Source organism: Anser cygnoides, chromosome 1, assembly GCF_040182565.1.
Source record: "Anser cygnoides isolate HZ-2024a breed goose chromosome 1, Taihu_goose_T2T_genome, whole genome shotgun sequence".
Taxonomy (NCBI): domain Eukaryota; kingdom Metazoa; phylum Chordata; class Aves; order Anseriformes; family Anatidae; genus Anser; species Anser cygnoides.
In genome coordinates, this window is record NC_089873.1 from 48,505,398 (window position 1) to 48,523,642 (window position 18,245).

The following is an 18,245-nucleotide window of genomic DNA, read 5'->3' on the forward strand; positions in this document are numbered from 1 at the left end:
CTGCACCCTCCCTAGAGGGACACATTTACTTCTGACCGTTCAAAGATGGGTATTCTGTACACAGAACCCAGTTTACAGGGTATTTCAGACAAAGCCACCAGGTGGCTCATAAGAAACCTCTCCCTTTGGCAGCGACTCTCCCCCTGTGCAATTACACTTCGAAGTCTGTCAGTTTGTCCACTTGTTTCCGAGCTGGGAAGCAGCGAGCGTGCCCTGAAGGCAGTGGGTGAGCGGGTCACACCTGAGAAACTTTGCTGTGGTTTGGCAGTTCCAGCAGCCACGGGCTCCTCCGGCTCCAGCGCCCTGCACTGCCCACCCTGCGCCCCAGATCTGCCTTACATCCTGCCGATCCCCTCTCACCCCTGTCCTGCTGGTTGTCTGCTCTCAGACACATACCCCTGGGTTAAGAGTTGCTGAATTATACATTAGCAAACCCTGAGAGGGAGGACGCGATGGGACATACTGTTGAGTCATAGGGGGAAGAGCCAAATAGAAAATAAATTCACGGGAGCTGCTGAAGTAACCAGTTCTTAAACCAAGTAAGTGCTTTCAGACGTGGTATAGTGCTAACTTTCCATCAGGTTTCACACAGTACAAAATTCAGCCCCTAGGTGCGTTACGTCTCCATGTTTACCTGTACAAACCTGTAATCTGAAATGAGGAACTAAGATCTCTCTGGCAATTCTCAGAAAGTCACGGTAAGACGCTCTGTGCCTACCATCGGTTCTTTGAGTGCTGTCACCCCCTGTTGTCCCAGCGGTATGTTTTTCCACACTCCTGGTCAGTGTTAGGGTGTGTTTATGGTTATCTATTTTATATACTAGCACAACATAAGTAATATTCCAGTCTCCTGCAGTTTCCCCAGTGCCTTCAAAATCAAGACCGCTGAAAAAGAAGGATCCTCAGCCAACTCTTTCACCGCTCTCGGGGTTCACTTAGTAGCGTTCATCCCAAACATCCTCCTCAGTTACCTACAAAGAACAATTTCTCTCTACTTGATATAAATACATAATCCTACTTCTTTCCAGACACAAAGTAAATAATTAGCACTTGTTAAATTAGCACTTAGTAAATTATTAGCACTTCTGACATCCAAATCTGAACCATCTAGTCCCCGAGATGTTTTGCTCTTCATGTCCTTCTGTATTGGCCTTAGCCTCACAGCTGGCATGCAGTCCTCAGCGGGGACTGTGAGACCTTTCGGTGTGACAGCGAGGAGAGAAGCACCTGCAGTGCTCGCGTTGCCACACCTGAGGAGAGGGGAAGACGCTCTGTCAGAGGTGCCACAGGGCTGATGACACCTGTGGGGAAGAGCAGGCTATGGAGCAGCCTTCAGTTCACTGCCCATTGCTGATGTCTGTTAATATCTCCAGCTGATGATAACCTGCTCACAGGCTAATGCAGGTTTTAAAATGATCGATGACCAGCAGTGCTCTACCTGGTAAGGACAAGCACTTTTTATTGGGGCGAGTAGAGTCTGCCCCACACTCAGATCGGTGGGGCTTGCCTTTCCAGATGATTGCTGGGTGCCTGACGTGCTTCAGCTGCTGTTGCTGTGCTCTGCCTTGGTCTAAGCTTAGCCCCACGAGCAACATTTAGTCCCTGCTGACCAAAGAGCTCTGTCAGGCTTTCGGGGAGCAGTGTGACCTACGAGAGTGCACGCACCTTCTGAAACAGGCAGGACCCACAGGTAAAGGTATAACCAGCCCCGGGCTTGCACCCTTTCGCTCAGATCTTGGTGCTGACCTGCGGGGCTGGGAGATGCCTGCCTGAGCCAGCTTCGCTTCAGGCCCCCAGAACTGCGTACTGACTGGGTTTTTGTACACACCCTGCAGGCAGCGGGCTCCTAAGGAACAGTGGGAACTCCAGCTTTGCTTTTAGTCACTGAGCGTTCCCTCTTTTCTCTATTTCTACCAACACAAGAGCTACGCAGGGACAATGTTCCCTGATCACCAGGGAGGACTGCGATCGCTCTGGTCACCATCCATTTAAAATCAAACAGGAAATTAGAATTACAATGAAATAAGAAAAGATCAAAGCCGGGATTCTCATTAGGTTCTGTTTCCTGTGATATTTTCCATATTTCAGGTTTTATTTAAAAAGAGTTTTTTTCTCCTGTTGCATTTTTTTTGTGGTAATCTTTTTAGAAGGTTTACTTCTAACTGGCATCAGCAAAAACTTCAGGGGATTGCGGGTCTATTTTTCTTCTGTGTTGCAAGGCTGTAGCAAAGCCAGAGCGTAGGAAGCAGCGAATGCTAAAATTACACCTTGTTTGTATACTTAGCGAAAAATTACCCTGCAGGCTCCAGACACCCGGAGCGTGAGCACTGCTTCTGGAGTCAGGACCGGCGCTGGCGGCCTCCCCGTGCCCAGCCATCCCCAAAATGACCGGGGGGGGTTGCACCTGCTGTTTAGCATTTGGGGGGCCCTGAGAACATGGTGCTTTATAGCTGTTTGTCGAAATTCCCAGCTTGGTGACGCTGCCAAGCCCTGTGCGTCTTACGCGGTGTGTTAGGCCGCGCTGCCTCAGTGGCACCAGCTCCCTGTCGGTCCTGTTACTCTAGGTGCGGCCCGTCGTTCCGGAGTTTCTGAAGGAAACCAAGCCACCCTTCCCCAGTTTCTGTCTGACTAGGCTACACATTAGGAAATTTTTATCACCACCAGTGCTTCCTGAAATATCGGCTTCCTGACACGTGCGCCCTATGAAGAATTTGGTGCCGCTGCAAGGCTGTGTGTTGTTTTTTTTTTTTGCTTTGAGGATACCATGGCTGCTGCTAATGGTTTCACATAGAAAAGTATGCTGCCAAGCAGAAAGCGAGGTGTGAAGGTGCCAGGGATGCCTAGCCCCTGCAAGGTTTGTACACAGTAGCAGCTGGGTGAAGGAGAACTAATTAAATTAATTACTCCTTGTGCTTCTCTACAGCGCTTCTGCAACAGGGTTTGTGTTCACCGATGTTTAACAGCTGACCTATGGAAAATAAACCAAACCACAAAGTGAAAGGTTGCCTTACCATTACCAGTTCTCCATGCTGTCCAAGATCCCACCTATTTTTTTCTATTTAGAAATTAAGGACCTTCTATGGCTTGACTGAATGTCACTGCAGTAGGCACGTGTCCTTTCCCTTCCCTTTTCCTTCCAGCCTACAAGAGCCAAATCAGTTTAATATGTGCTGCCACAGAAGATTTATTTAAATTTGTTCAAAACAAGAAACCATTGGGTATAGTAATTGCTAAAAAAACAAGCAAAGAAAAAATCCTATGTCAGGATACATTATATATTGAACTTGCAGTTCTAGCATTAGATTTACCATTCAACAGCCAAAATATATACAAACATCTGCTGTGATATGAAATGATTTTTGTATGATGGGTTTTATGAAGGAGGAAACATTATAGTACTTGCCTTCCTTGGCTAATTCAAAGCAGCCATTCATGGCTTTCCGTATTGCTCTGCACAGCCCAAATGCCACTCATGACATTCTGGGTTGAGTTACAAGACAGGAAAATGCCAACTAATAAAAGTCGTCTTTCCAATGTCTCAGTTTTGAGTGCACTAGCTCTTGCGGTCTTCGAGCTGGTCACAGTTTACATTGCTCAGCTTTAAATGGAGATTATCTTGGTGAAAGCCTTTTTAAGTCTGAGATTCCATTTTTGTATTGAAATACCAGATGTCATCCTGAGATTTAATATATTCTTTCCCTCTAATCTACAGCAGACAAACTGTTTGATCTGACACTGCGTGCTGAAGTTATATTTTTTTCCATGCTGTGTGCTAAAGATCACTTAAAAAACCTGTCAGTGAATGCCTGACAGCTTTATTTGTACTTGCTAATTAAGGGGCCCAATTTGATATCCAAATGGCTCTGGAAAACATTACATTTTCTTTGTCAGATTTGTATTTTATACTCTCATTACTGCTATTGTCTGAAGTATTGTTTTCTCTGTTCTGCAGGAAGGGAACTGGCTCTAATTATTGGCTTGGGGTGGGCAGTTGAGTGGAGGGGACATTCACACTACCTATTTTAAGTAAATTTACCTAATTTGCCATTTAAAGAGCCTCCTCTAGGCAAGGTAGAGGTAAACAACTTCCCAGCAGCTGAGCTAGACTCTGAGCATCTGTTGTGTGAATACCCACCAGAAGATACACAAACTGGGAAAAGCAGAGAAATACTTCTCGATTCAGCCTGACTTGCTATGTTCACAAGGCCTTGCTGCTAACAAAAGTAGGCTGCTGTTACAACTTTGAAGTGGAGCACGATGCTTTACGTACACCAAGTTATCCCATACTTAGAGTTTTGTGCAGACGTACGCACCTGCTCAGCTCTATATCCTTTATCATTATTACCAAGAGAGGATCTCTTCCTCAGAATATCCTCCACGTAGTGAAGGTAATGGTAGTGGATTGTGAAGGAAGGCAGTGCGGGAATATTTCTAAAACAATGTGTCTTCTACAGAGGCAGTGGAAAGCAGTGTTGAGGAAGACATAAAGTAATTTCAGGAGAGTCTAGTGCTGTATAACATAAGCTCAGGAAATTGTTTCAATGCATACTAAACTTTAAGCACTTTAAGCAAGTGCTTAAGGGACTCAAGTATATTATTAAATGCTTTCCTGAGTCAGAACCAATATCTTATCATTTAAATAAAATTTAGAAAACTGTAAGCGGAGGCAGAATGCAAAATCAAAGTCAAAACCCAGCTTGATAAATGATGTTCAGCCCAGACAGCCTTCCAGAGTGCAGGCACTCTCAAATGTCAGTGTCAGTTAAGAGATGCAAAATATTTCCTTGTTAGAGTGTGCAGCAGCACCATATCTGACTTAGGCTTGGACTTATTTTTATAGCAGTTGGGGGAGAACTACTTTATCTATAGAGTAAGTAAGGCCCTGTGCAAATGTATTTTTATATATTTTAGAAAGTCTACAGGCTAGAATCAGAATGGCAATTACTGAAATTGTTGCCAGTGCAGCTGATGTGCTGAGTTCAACTAAATTACATTTAGATAAACTTGCAAACAGCAGGGTTAGCTACCTGCCATGTTGCTGGAGAAGAAGGTGCTGGAGAAGAGCACAAATTCTGGCTGAGCTTGTTTCCTTAGCCACAGGATAAAGTATTTCCATTAATTCTGACCTGTTCCACCTGACTAGAATATTTTGTTTCTTTCAGTAGGTTTTTAGTCCTTGAGACTACCCAAGTGCCTCAAAATACGGACTTATGTGGCTTGGTTGGTCTGTATTTGCTTTAATAACAAATGCTGGATGCTGGTACTAATGCTATCACTATAATAATTTTCATCTCAGGACTGGGTGATGATATTGAAATAGTGATATTGAATGTATGTCTTTGTTATTACTCCTTTGTCTTTTCTGTTTTGGGGGAAGTTATCCTTTTATATCAGCTATCTTACATATCTAGATCTGTCTATCTATCTGTTTTTAAAAATATATCAAAACAACAACACCGTAACCAGTTATTTAGCTACAACCTTTTAATATTTATTTCTCCTGTGAGTAGGCTTGTATTTTAAATGCGGTGCTTATTTCACAAAGCTGATCTCTTTCATCTTACATTATTAGCTCAAATGAAAATATTCCCACGTAAAATTTTCTAATCCCTTATAACTCTCTGTGGAGGAAGAAGAGCAAGGGCAGATTCAAAATCTCTGCTGGACTGAAGAACTCAATTCCTGACTGTTAGGCAGTTGGCTAACTCATCTAATTCAAGTACGCGAAAGGGTGAGTAAGCAATAAACCATTTCAAATCAATCCATCTGGCAGTAGGTAAAATAGCTCTAATGAACAACATGTTTACAGAGCACATTTCCTACTCAGTCTAGTCATTTGCAGGATTCAGGCCACAGATGTCACAGGTTGTCTGAGAAGCATTAGATGCAAGGAGATGACTGCATGTGAAAGGGGAGTTTGAGGATAATTTATGGTGATGGATGTTTGCTGTTTATGCTCACTTCATTAGCTAAGTCAGTCTGGATAGCAGTCATGGGACTACTCTGCTTCCCCTACTGCTTGCTGATGGCCATTTGCTCTGGAGTTCATAGGTGAGTGCACACAAGCATATGTTTTTGGCTAGATGATTTGCTTTATGATGACTAAGGAATGCACATGGCATCTGTTCTGGAGTTGTTAGAAGTTGCCCTGCCCTTTGGTACAGAAGCTGGGAAGAATATACTGTCGTATTTCCCTCTTCTTCAGACAGAGGAAAGGCACAATCTCTAAAGTTTCTGTTTAAAATAAAGCAATTGCATTCTGACTTCAGATGCTCTAGGAACTAACAAGATCCTAAGTCCAATCTTAACGTGAGAAGCTTTGTATCTGCCTCAGCCAATGCTATCAGCATAATGTCTTGGCATTATGAATCTTTGGATTGCCTTAGGTGGGAACACGTGTTCATAAATAATAGCAGGATTTGGCTTTTTGTACATAAAATTATTAGGCAAATCAGTAGGAGCAGCAAAACCAACCAAATAGCTGTCTGAAAAGCGAGAACATGAAGTGCTCTATAATGAGCCTGAGCACAAGACAGCTAAATTCACAGCGAGTTAAAAGTTACACTGCAATTGTGGTAGCATACTGTTTAGCAAGGATGAGCCAATTCTTTTGTCTTGTGAATGAGGAATACCACTAAATTTTGCAGTCATAATCAGATTCCTGGTGGATAAATGGACATATGGAAGCATTTATTTGGGCAGGAACAGTTATTTGATTAACATCAGATACCTTCCAGATTTCTAGGAACAAAGGGCACTGCAAATAAATACATATTTGGAATTGTATCTCTCCATTCTGAGTGACAGCTCCCAGGAAATCCTGCAAAGGACAGCACTGAACAGTTAACCCACTCAGGTTGCTTTGCACAGCTTGAAAAGTGCAAATAGCGAGAGCTGAGAATATTACAGTAAGATGAAATATTGTAAGTGACAAAGCAAGCCCCCTTTATAAATTCAAATTGCTGTTCCACCATTTAACACTGTCATCAAGGCACCTCTGCAGGTGACGCCAGATAACCAGTATGCATCAGAAGGAGCTGAGGCTGCATGCCCATGGCACAAGCAGTTCAGTAGTAAAACCACTTTAAAAAACGTGCTCCCACTTCCTTCCCAACCCTCCTTCCCCCACATGTTTTTTCCTTCAGTTATGCTGCACATAATTACATCAGCTTAACAAATTCAGCAAAAGAACTGAACTGACAAAATGCTCCGAGCTTAAGCACAATCCATGTGCTTACATTGGAAATACTTGTCCTTGAAAAGAAAATTAACTATCCTGGTATAATTGTCCTTTACCAAATAGCTTCCTTATTGTACCTGCATTTTTTAAGCTCGGATAGCTGCAATAGAAAGTGCTCATACTCCTAACTGAGAAACAGAGCTAATAAAACTGTGATGCATAGAAAAGGCCTCCAGACCTCCTTCTATGTTTATTTTGAAACATCTTCTTTCTCCTTGCTAGAGTGGTATGATTCACACTCTGCAGTACTGGGCATCTCTTCATACCAAAGTGGGAAACTGGTGAGGCAGCAGCCCTGGTTGGTCCTCAGCATGCCGAGCACTTGAGTGCTCCAAGCCCTCCTCAAGCTCTTAAGGACCACTCCCTCAGACTTCATGATATCCAAACGTTTGGGGCTGAAGTCTGCTCAAGAAACTCCTTGTGCTTCTCTGGCTATTTACGTCATGTGCATGAGCAAACCTGTTGCATCTCTCCTGTTCCTAGGATTTGCACTTCCCACAGGACAGAATTTCTTAATGTCTCTGCAGGATGGACTGAGCCCAGGATCTGCCCCCTGATCCTGAGTTATTACCGCATGTGACACCACCCTGACTAGCATGAGAGACACTGAGGTGTTGCCATAACACAGACCAACACAGTTTCCTGCTTTAAAATTATTGAACAAGGTTTGGCTAATTTTAAAAAGTTTAGGTAAATAATGCTTGTGTGAGACCTGAATGTAGGCTGATCTGTAACTGAATAATTTATGTCACTATAATTTCCTATACGCCTGTAAGAACCACAAAGCACAGATCATTCCTCTATATTAGATATGAAGAAAATAACTAGGGCGATACTCAAATTTTAGTTTGTATTTATGCATATGTTGTTATTTTATTTTTATCATGGATCTTATGAACGCATTGTTACTTCCTTTCTCCTATGGACTGTCTCATAGTTTTAAATTGACAGCTCCTGGAGGAGAGAGACAGCGTGTGACATGTGAACAGAACCGAAGATTGATAAGGGTATGCATTCATTCATTATAATGATGAAGAAGGAATGAAGATTGACAGTTCAATCACTCATTAATAAAGACTTACGGTATTCTCATTCATGAATGTGTTAGTCAAATTATAAAACATTTAAAAAAGATATTATTATTATTATTAAAATTTGACTTAGTGCTTTCTCCTTACTTGACAGTGTAGAAAAATCCCTATCGATAAACAGATTTTTAATTAGTCTGAAAAATACCACAAAATTACTGAATTTTTTTTTCATTTTTGGAAATACCTTTTCTATTACAGATTGACATGAGGCAGGACTTAAATACTTGATTATTGTAGCTTAACAGACTGCTAAACCTCAGCTGAGCCAGAGGACTAACGCACCATTCCAGACAAGACAGGCACAAACTAAGTTACGTTACTTTGAACCTGCCCTGGTCAGAGGTCTCAGACTCCCAATGACTGAATTAAAACCTCAATGACAGAGACTGATGACAGAGTCCACTGTGAAGGACTTGGCAGAACAGGGCGCAAGCCTTGTCTCACAGAGCATCTCTGTCTACAGCCCCCTTTCTAGGGGCTGCTGCTGGATCTCAGGCTGGTCCGTGTCCCTGTGGGGCAGCCGTACACGGCCCTGCTCCCTGGGGGAATCCAGTGGCGACCTCGTCTCCCATGACATACTTGGTTGGAGTTTGTGTGAGAGCAGCCTGGCCACCCTGCAGTGCGATGGGAAGCAGAGCTGCTGTCTCAGGGTATGTGGTGCCAGCTCAGGGAAAAGCTCACGGACACATAAAAACAGTCTCAGTACAGACGCGGGTAAGGGAGGCAACCAGAGAACCACGTTAAATCTCATCCTGTTACAACTATTCCTCTTCCAAATTCTTTGAGCACCTCTTCAAGCAAATGCTTCCTCTCCCAAGTTAAGACTTAGATTTGTACAATTCACATTTTAACAGCTTCACACCCATTTGTTTCCTTGAATTCATTGCCAAATGGCATTGATTTTTCAGTTTGTGTTATTGTCTGTTTGTGTTCTACAATAAGATGGCAATCTCCTTTCCCTAAAAAGACCTTCCCCCCCCCAAACCCCCCCTTTTTTTTTTCTTTTGGCAGTGAACAAGTCATATTTTTTCACTGTTTGCCTGTGAAACTGATTATTCTCTGTTTCATGTTGACTGATTAAGTGAAGTGCAGATATAGACCATCTATGATTTAAAAGAAAATATCCTCTTGGTTCAGCTGATCGGGTGGAGAGAAGGTTTTGTTCCCATGGCAACATTTTGCATTTGAGCCTGCAGAAATGAAGCTGCCTAGAGGCATTTCAAACATGCTGCATTCAAAGAGCTGCTTGCATTCTACAGTGTGTTTTCATTTTTTGTGTACGACAATTGCTTAGCAAACACCAGCGAGACAAAAGGAAAAATCTTTGCATCCCAATACGCTAAACTCGAGCCTGCTGATACGAGGTACGCAGCATTGTACTGAGACAAGCATTGCTCGAACTGCTCCTGTAATATGCACACAGCGAAGCAACCTTGAAGCTTTACTATCAGCTGTCTGAGCAGACGCCACAACTTCAGGTAAAAATCCGTCCAAAGCTCAGGTGTCACTTTCGTAAGAGTTCTTCTCCCACCTTCATCTGAGACAATGCTGAGACATGGCGTTGTGAAAAATAGCTTGGGAACTGGCTAGTAGGCTGGGAAACAAAAACCCCGTGCAGGAGATTGTGTCTCAGAGACACGGGGCTGGAGCACGGGAAGGGCGGTAGAATGCTTGAAGAACGGTGAGATGGGGTGGGAGAAAAAAAGCCTTTCCTAGCACAGGGAGGTGCCGAAGGAAGGCATCAGTGGAAAAAGAGTGGAGGACAAATCCAGTTTAGGTTCAGGTCTTTGCACTTCATACTGTAAAATTTGACCATACACTAGCAGGGGTGATTTTTGTGGATACAGAAGAATGAATTAGACTTCAGTGGTGACAGAGGGACAAGACAAGGAACAGATTTCACTTCAGGACTTTTGGTTTATTTGTAAAATACTGGGAAAGAAGGACAGGACACAAGAAATTCAAAGTCTTTAAGGGGGGTGGTAGACACTAGCCCTTCCTCTTTGGCTACTGTCTCTCTGTGTTTCACCAACCAAACCCTCCCACTCTGTACAAATCTTGTTCAGGCAGAACTGGAAAATTCCATGTTCTTATCCAAGATTGAACAAGATTGTCTGGGAGGGACACAGACCAGTGACACAGAAGCACGTCAGCACAGAAGCACAGTAATTTTTTCCAGGAAAAAAATGATGGAAAGTCACCCAGGAGCACAGAACTGCAAATGAAATGCACACATAGAATCAATGTTATGGTATTTTCTGAATTATATTGTTAATAGAGAGTGATACTTTAATGGGAAATTCATTCACCTTTTGTGTCTGTCTTTGGACACCAGTAAGCAAAGTAGTGACATTAGCAATATTGGTGTTACTGATAAATACTTTAGAGGGAACAGGTTGACAGAGCACTGAGGTGTCGTAGCACCATTTGGTTGGTAACATAAAACTGTAAAATATCCCCAGTATCAGAAGGCAGTAAATTGTTACCTAAAGCTTTTTTGGGGGAAGGAAATAAAAGCAGAGTGGTTTCGGAAGTCTTGTGGAAGGAAGACACCTCAAACCAGGAAATGTGAGTGAGACAGAGGAAAGAAGAAGACAAGAGTATGAAGAAGGCAGACAAGGTTACGCTGAATGCTGGTTGTTCAGTTACTCTCAACCCGAGTTCATCTGAGCTGACCAGTAGGGCTGGAGTAGCTAGCTGTAATGCTGTGATCAAGTGGTACTATCGTGCGTGAGTAAAGCTCTTTGAAGACCAGCAAACTAACATGGCTTTTTCAAACCACACTTGAAAGTAACAGTACAATATGAATTTTGGAGAAGGAAGTACATCTGTGTAAAGATAAACCGATCAAGGGTCTGTTCGTGGAGCTCACAGATCAAACCCACCAAATCATGCATTGCTTCATGCCCAGACTTCCTCTGAAGAGGCCTCGTATTGCATGAGCAAGATAAATGGGCTAAAACTGTAGGAGAAAACTGGCACACGGGGTGACATAACGAGGAGTGTGCTACGGAGGAACGCAGAGATAGCTTACGGTAACACGGGCACGAGAAAGGGGGGGTGCCAAGAGCCATGCGGAGTCAGAACAACTGATGAAGATCACAAAAAAGAAGATAGTGATGGGATGAAAGAGTGGAAACATAAGCAGTGCTGAAGCCTTGAAATGATATTATCTCAGACAAGACAAGACAAGTCAGCAAAGGTAATTATTTACTGCTGTTTGGCCAGATGGTCCTGGAGTTGTATCAAGAATCCCTGCCCACCACATTTCTCTACAGGTCTGGAATCCAAACTTTTCATCTACCCTAAAATGTGTGCGTTTTCAAAATGAAAGGATGGACTCAAACTTCTATAGCTCCAGGGGAAAAAAAAAAAAAAAAAGCAGAGGTCTACAGTGCGAGTAGTGCAAGATGGGGGCAGCAGTATTCCTGCTGTTATGAGAAGACAAATAAAAAACACACCCTGAGGTGAGAGATCTAATACAGCTTTTGAAAGGTATGGGCGTAGGGGTCTATCTCCAGGGCAAATGGCTCAGCTTTTCACTTTCAGAGGACAAAAGCTCTGGCTTTGAAGAGGGGAAACAGCTTTCCAACAACCTGTTGTTAGAGATCGGGAGGAGGCTGCTCTATGGAAACCCATGGACGGGAGCCAGCTTTCAATGGGTTTTGTCTCATCAGGAAGGTAGATTGCTATGAAACCTGTTCTAAGACATTGAACACTCCTAATGGATAAAAAGCAGAGGTACTGAGGACTGGGGTTTAGGGTACTCTAAGAGCCACACACATGGATTTTAAGCATTACAACACTCACATCTTTGGGTTCCAACCGTCTTTAAAGTAGCCTCAGAAATCTCCTTCAGAAAAGAAGTAATTTGAGAGCGTATGTCTGTTAATAAGTGTAACTACAGAGAAAACAACCCAAATACCCAGAATGGATTCCCAAATACCTATATGGCTATGGTCCAGGATGATTGCTCATGTTCTTATTCCTCTTGACTACCCAGTTTCATTTATAGGTAAACTAGTAATTTTATCAAGCTTACACAATCAGTCCTCGTGCAAGAAGGACACTTGCACTTCAATGAGAAAATGTCTGGAAGAAAGGAAAGCACAGACCGGGATGACAGCACACACATTGAGAGGGGTTTGTCCCTTGCTGTTTTACACTGGGCAGTGGATGAGAACAGTCAATGACTGTAGCAGGTAGTGTTGTTGGAAATGCCACAGACTTTGGTGAATAATCACCATAAACTCAGTATTAACCTGCCAGCAAATATTCAGCCACTTAAGCTAGACATCTCCTGTCCAACTACAAGTGTAAACGTAATGACAGTTTGATCTAGCTTCTTTGCTTTCTACTTACTAAACAGCTTGCTGAAAATTAATTTACCATGGATCACTACGCGCTGACTGGACTGAAGTTTCATGCGTGTGTGAAATCTGTTACTTGAAAACTTAACAGGGCACAGGGCAGAGCTGGAACAATGGGTTGCCATGAGGTAAGGCACCAAGAGTAACACCCGAAAGGATGGGGAGCGCCTGGTTGTGTCCCCCCGAGGCCCAGCACAGCCTGGCCAGCCGCCGGGCACGCAGCTCGCCCCAGGGTGCGCGGCTGCGTAGGTGCAGGTTCAGGGCGCTGAGCCGTGATTCACCTCCACGCTGGGCAGCAGGAGCCTGGGGTGCTTGTGCTTAGCGTTAATACAGAGGGTGCGTTATAATTAGCGCTGAGTACCCCTCGGGATCAGCTTCTATTTTAGCTCGAGAACAGCTTGTAACTCCGACAGCGTACTACAGCTTGCAGGGAGAGTGAACTGCTGCTGGAACAGGTGTAGTTTGCTTTGGGTGAGACTCGTTTTGCTGCAGGACCAGCACCAGGATCCTGCCAGCAGAACGAAGCCCTCAGCCCACCCCCGCCCGGCGAAGCCCCCCCTCAGCGGCTGCCTCCTGCGGCCCAAACCACGCAGCCGGGACCGCGGGGCGCCCAGGGGCTGAAGGGACCCCGGGTGGTGGTGGGGGGGGGGGCTGAGGGGACCCCGGGAGGCTCGGGGCTCCCCCCGCGGTGCCCGGGGAGGGCTGCGGCTGCCGGCCGGGCGGGAAGGGGCCGGGCGGAGGGGGCGGGTGGGCCCGCGTGGGCCCGGCCCCCTCACGGCCGCGCTGCCTCGTGCCGGCCGCCAGCCGCGGCGCCGCCGCCGCTCCGTGAGGGCGAGCAGCGAGGGGCCGGGGGGTGGGGGGGGGGCTCCGGGGGCCGCGCCGTGAGGGACGGGCAGCGCCCGGCGCCGCCTGCCCGGCATGCAGCGGAAGGTAAGCGCCCCGCCGAGCTGCCCGCCGCCGCGGGGGGACCCCGGAGCCGGGGGGCGACGCCCCGAGGGGCCGCCAGGGGGCGCGGCGGGACGCGGTTGTGCCCCGGGCGGGGGCTGAGGGGCGAAGCTTGAGCCCCCGGGGCGGGGGGGGGCGGTCCGGGGGTCGGAGCCCCAGGGGGGAGCAGAGCCGGCCGAGGGGGCAGCAGCTCCCCGTCTGCACGCTCGTGCCGCGAAGGCGCTGCTGGAAGCCCTCAGGAAATCAGCCGCAGGTCTGAGCCGGGAGGGGGAGGTCGGCACGGCAGCGCCGGAGCTGCCCTGGGGCTGCAGCCGAGGGCCGCTGAAGTCGGGCGGAATGCTGCTCCCGGCGGAGCGGGGCGTGCGGGCAGACCTCCCAGCTCCCTCCCCCGGCAGCCCTCCGTAACCACGAGCTGCAGGTGTGTGCGGAGCGGGGCCGCAGCCACGCGAGCTGGCCGTAACGGGGAGCTGGCGGAGACACGCCGCGGGGGACCGCTCAGCCCCCCTGTCCCGCCGCCGTGCCCGCCCTGCGCTCCTTCCGCCTCGTTTCCACAAACGTCGCCGCCGCAGGCTTAGCGCTGCTCGCCCGGATCCGCAGTAGCTACGACAGCTGGGGTAGCGAGGCGTCCCACCGGACTGCCGCTGAAACACGTGCGGTGTCTCTGGCTGCTCTCCGTGGCGAGCGCAGCGGTGACAGCCCGGTGTGCCCGGTGTGCCCGGTGTGCCCGGTGTGCCCGGTGTGCCCGGCGTGCCCGGTGTGCCCGGCACGCTGACGCGGGGTGTGGTGGCTGCACCTGGCTTGGCGGAGCCTGAGCCGTGCAGCACGAACAGGGAGAGCTAGGGTCGCTTGCCTTTGTCCTGGAGAAGAGCCCTCCGCTGAGCCAGGCTGCCAAAACCCGGCGTTACTGATCTCTTTACAAATGTTCCCGGAGCGCTGTGTTGTACTGTTGGTGTTAATTATTACGGAGTTATTACACGGTGTGGGCAGACTGGGGAAGAGGAAACTGATGAATTCTGTCCCAGCATTGTGAATAACGTGGAATGGATGCTTCATGTGAATTTTCCTTCTTCCACTGCCCACCACACTCCTTTGCCTGCTAGGAGGAGGAGTGCAGAAGTCATCGAGATCTGAAATTGAGGGCTTTGTAAAGGTCAAAATGACCTCAGGAACCGTGGATATGAGATATCTGAGCCCTGTTTCTTTTTCATACTTAATTCGTAGGCTGCCCAAGGGCTGATTCGCAGTTTGAGGGTTGCTCTGCCCGGTGCCCTCCTGCTCTGTGCTGCATACTCAGCCAGTCGCCCGTCCCAGAACAACCTCTGGGTGAATTCAGGGCCGCCTGTGCTGAATCCCTCTGCTGTATCAGAAGAGCAATACAAAGAGAAGTTACACTAAGCTAACTTTAGGTCAGAAATGATAAAAATAGTAATTCCTAATTCTTAGGGAACACCTTGGGCTAGTGAAGGCTGGATGAAGAATCTTCAAAGAGAGGGAGTCTTCTAAGAGGGAATCTTCTAAGAGAGGGAGGAAAAAGTAGCAAGAAATAAGAACAACAATTGCAGACCTCACTTTGGATCACAAGTGCCCAGATCCTGTTTTAGGCATCCAAATGGAGAACTTTCTTACTGGTTTGTGGATCAGGTCCTTGGCATGTCTTGGTAAACCAGTAATCGTGTTGGCAGCCAACAGATAAAATTAATTTTGTGCCACGGCTGAAGCGTGAAACCACAGTGTCACACTCTTTATTCTCTGCAGTTCCAGGAGGTTCTTTCATCTGTGACATGGGGTCCTCATTCTGCATTTTATCTGTTGGGAAGGGGAGGTAAAACAGGGAGAAGCCCTGGTTTTGTTGTTCCTCTGTTGCTTGGTTTTGCGGTAAGAAGACGAAGCCTCGCATTTGGGACCTCTCTGACTGTGCTGTCACTAAATGCACTCGGTGTTTCATTGATTGCTTCAAAAATAAATTAAGCTGGAGAGAACTGGGCCACTGAGTAACAAAGCTGAAATGCTTGCGCGGGGCTTAGTGCGGGTCAGCGGCTCAGTGTTAAATCCACACTTTCTGTTTAGATCGAGTTTTCCACTGCCACCTGTGCTCATACCGGAGCAATAAATAGAAAAGTTGTTTCGAACGTCTCGGAAGCATAGTGAAAAACCATGCTTCTGCAGCTGAGCTGTGTGTGGGGTGACCTCTCCGTGGGGGCACCCCTGGCTCCTGGGGCGAGCCGATCTGCCTGGGGAGCCTGCCTGCTCCCTGTGCTTCAGCCACCGCAGCGGGGCAGGGGGACCCGAACCCTGCAGCGTTAGGCAGGTGCTGGCCGGCACCTGGCTTCCAGGCTGAGGTCTGGTGCTGCGTGCGGTGGAGAGCTGTGCGGTAGGGACGGGAGGACACCACGGGGAAGGACAGGCAGTAGTGTGACGCTGTTAGTCTGCTGCTTTTAGGGCTTTCTGCTGAACCTGGAGCCTAGCCGAAGCAGCTCTTGCTGTGTGCTCCTGCTAGGGAGCAGCTGAGACGCCTCTGCCTGCCACCTATCTCCTTCTGCACCTCCAGCTACACCAGCTTAACGTGTTCTCCACGAAGGTTGTGCTTTCCAGATCCTCTGGGTGTGCGTGAGGTCAAGGTTTCCAAATTCTCCTTGCGTCTTATTTGAGGTGCTTTACGGGAGTCTCACCTTTCCAGAGAACGTGTCTCGTATATTGCCTCTACGCAGTCCCTTTTTAGACCTGAGAGACACGATGTACAGAGCTCCCAGGCCAACACTGCTTTTCCTCCCTCCTCAGGTGGACCAAAATAGTTAAAGATGCCCTAGGCATTTCTTCATACTTTCTTGCTTTTACGAATACACATTTTTAAGAGCTCCATTGCTTGGCATCTAGCTGCAGCAGCAGGATTTATAGCTTAGGTTGGTCTACTTGATTTCGTTCCTAGTGGAAAGCCTGTTGCTTTTTCTCCCGTGTGCCCCTCACTTCTCACTCCGTTCTGTATTAGTATGGAAATACCAATGCAAATATAAGCAGGAAGAAAATCCCTGAGGTTTTCTCCTGTTTTTACAGACCTCCCCCTCCCCACCGTTCAAATAAAATAGATTAGTGCTCCTGTTAACAGAGGCAAGCTGCTGTTAGACGGCGCAGGGAGGCGGTAACAGGTAGGAGAGGAGACGAGAGACTGCATTTCCAAGCAACGAATGGAAAACCGGTCCTTCAGACCTCAGCATTCTTACCTCTTTGAACTTGTTTCTCTTTCAGCTTCTTTTACCAGATGTACCTGTCTTAATTTATCATATTAGGAGGTAATTTATTCAGCCTAGGCAGTCTTTTACCAGATCACTGAAGTACATATTAGATACAAATTTGCATTTGACGCTTTTATTCTCTGTTTGAATATCACCACTGTGTATCTTGTTCGTTTTCACTGGGGAAAACATAAGCCCAATTCACCTGTCAAATTCCGCTGGAGCTGCTTTTTCAGGCATGATGTACCTACCACTGGAAATTAGTGGAAGTCTAACACATCAACAAGAAATTAGTATTTAGGGACAGTGAAAGGAAGTCATTAGCGCAGTGAGAATACACTGAAAATCCGAGCTAAATAAAATGTGTAACGAAGGTGAATTTGTCTGTCACTTTTGTTTTTATTAGGTGTAATTTAACGTTCTTAGATTTTTTTCCTTTTTTACCTCTGACCCTCAGTAATCATGTGTAGCTGTGCTTGTAGGTACGGATGAGGGGGGGAGGAGAACAGGCTGCTTGGTGATGCTCTGTTTAATTCATAAGGCGGTTAGGAGGGATATACATATCTTGGCAGGTACAGATCAGCGCTGCATCTTGCTATAGGTTTTAGTTACCGGGTATTTGAGCAGAATGAAAGTCTTATTTTTAACCGAGTTGTCATTGTCTTTTCTCAACAACCTGTGCAAAGCTGTACGTGCTGGGACAACTTGGGATAATGGGAGTGGGTGGCTCTGTAGCTCTGCTGGGGAAAGAAGTGTCCTTTTGGTGGTTTTAGTTGCTCAGAGATTGTCTTCAGAGCACTGCCAGTCAAAAACGACACTTCAGGGTTGAGGTAATAATGAGGTTTTCCTTATTCAGCTGTTTTGGAGGTTCTGCTATGTTGGTCGCCCTCGGGGAATGCAAAATGTACTGCCAGGTAAATCCATGACAACAGGTAACTTGCTTAAGCATTAGGTTTATCCCAGCTGACATGCAGGCCGTTCGACTGGGTAAGGCGCAGGGCATCCCGGACTGAGGGAGCACCGAGTACATTCGTGCTCCAAGCGCAGCAGTGGGGATTTCAGCACAGGTCTCCTCCTGCCTTCCTGCTGGACTGCTGGGGGAAACGGGGCAAATGGGCGATCTGAGATTTCCCCTGGAGCTTGGGCGGGCTGTCACTGGGAGGGTTTCAGTGTACTTTGGCAATTCTCACAGTGAAAACGGAGCTGCCCGGAGGAGTTTAAGTGCCTAAAAGACTGCAGGATTTGTGTGTGAGGATTTCAGTGGGACATCAGTGTTGGTTTTGAAGGACTAAAGACAAAAAGATTCCCTACCTTTACCTCCAGTACCTCTGCTAGCTAAAGAGTTCAGCTTTCCCATCGCTGGTTCGTT

At 46.8% G+C, this 18,245-nt stretch overlaps 1 protein-coding gene across 1 annotated transcript in view; it reads left to right on the forward strand.

The window, feature by feature from the left end:
• The first annotated feature begins 13,532 nt into the window (after positions 1 to 13,532).
• Positions 13,533 to 18,245, forward strand: part of TMCC3 (transmembrane and coiled-coil domain family 3) — a 136,896-nt gene continuing 132,183 nt past the window's right edge. The window contains exon 1 of the mRNA XM_048061111.2: positions 13,533 to 13,631. Within this exon, the coding sequence (XP_047917068.1) occupies positions 13,620 to 13,631 (12 nt within the window). The 5' untranslated portion in view covers positions 13,533 to 13,619. The remainder of the gene's footprint in view (positions 13,632 to 18,245) is intronic.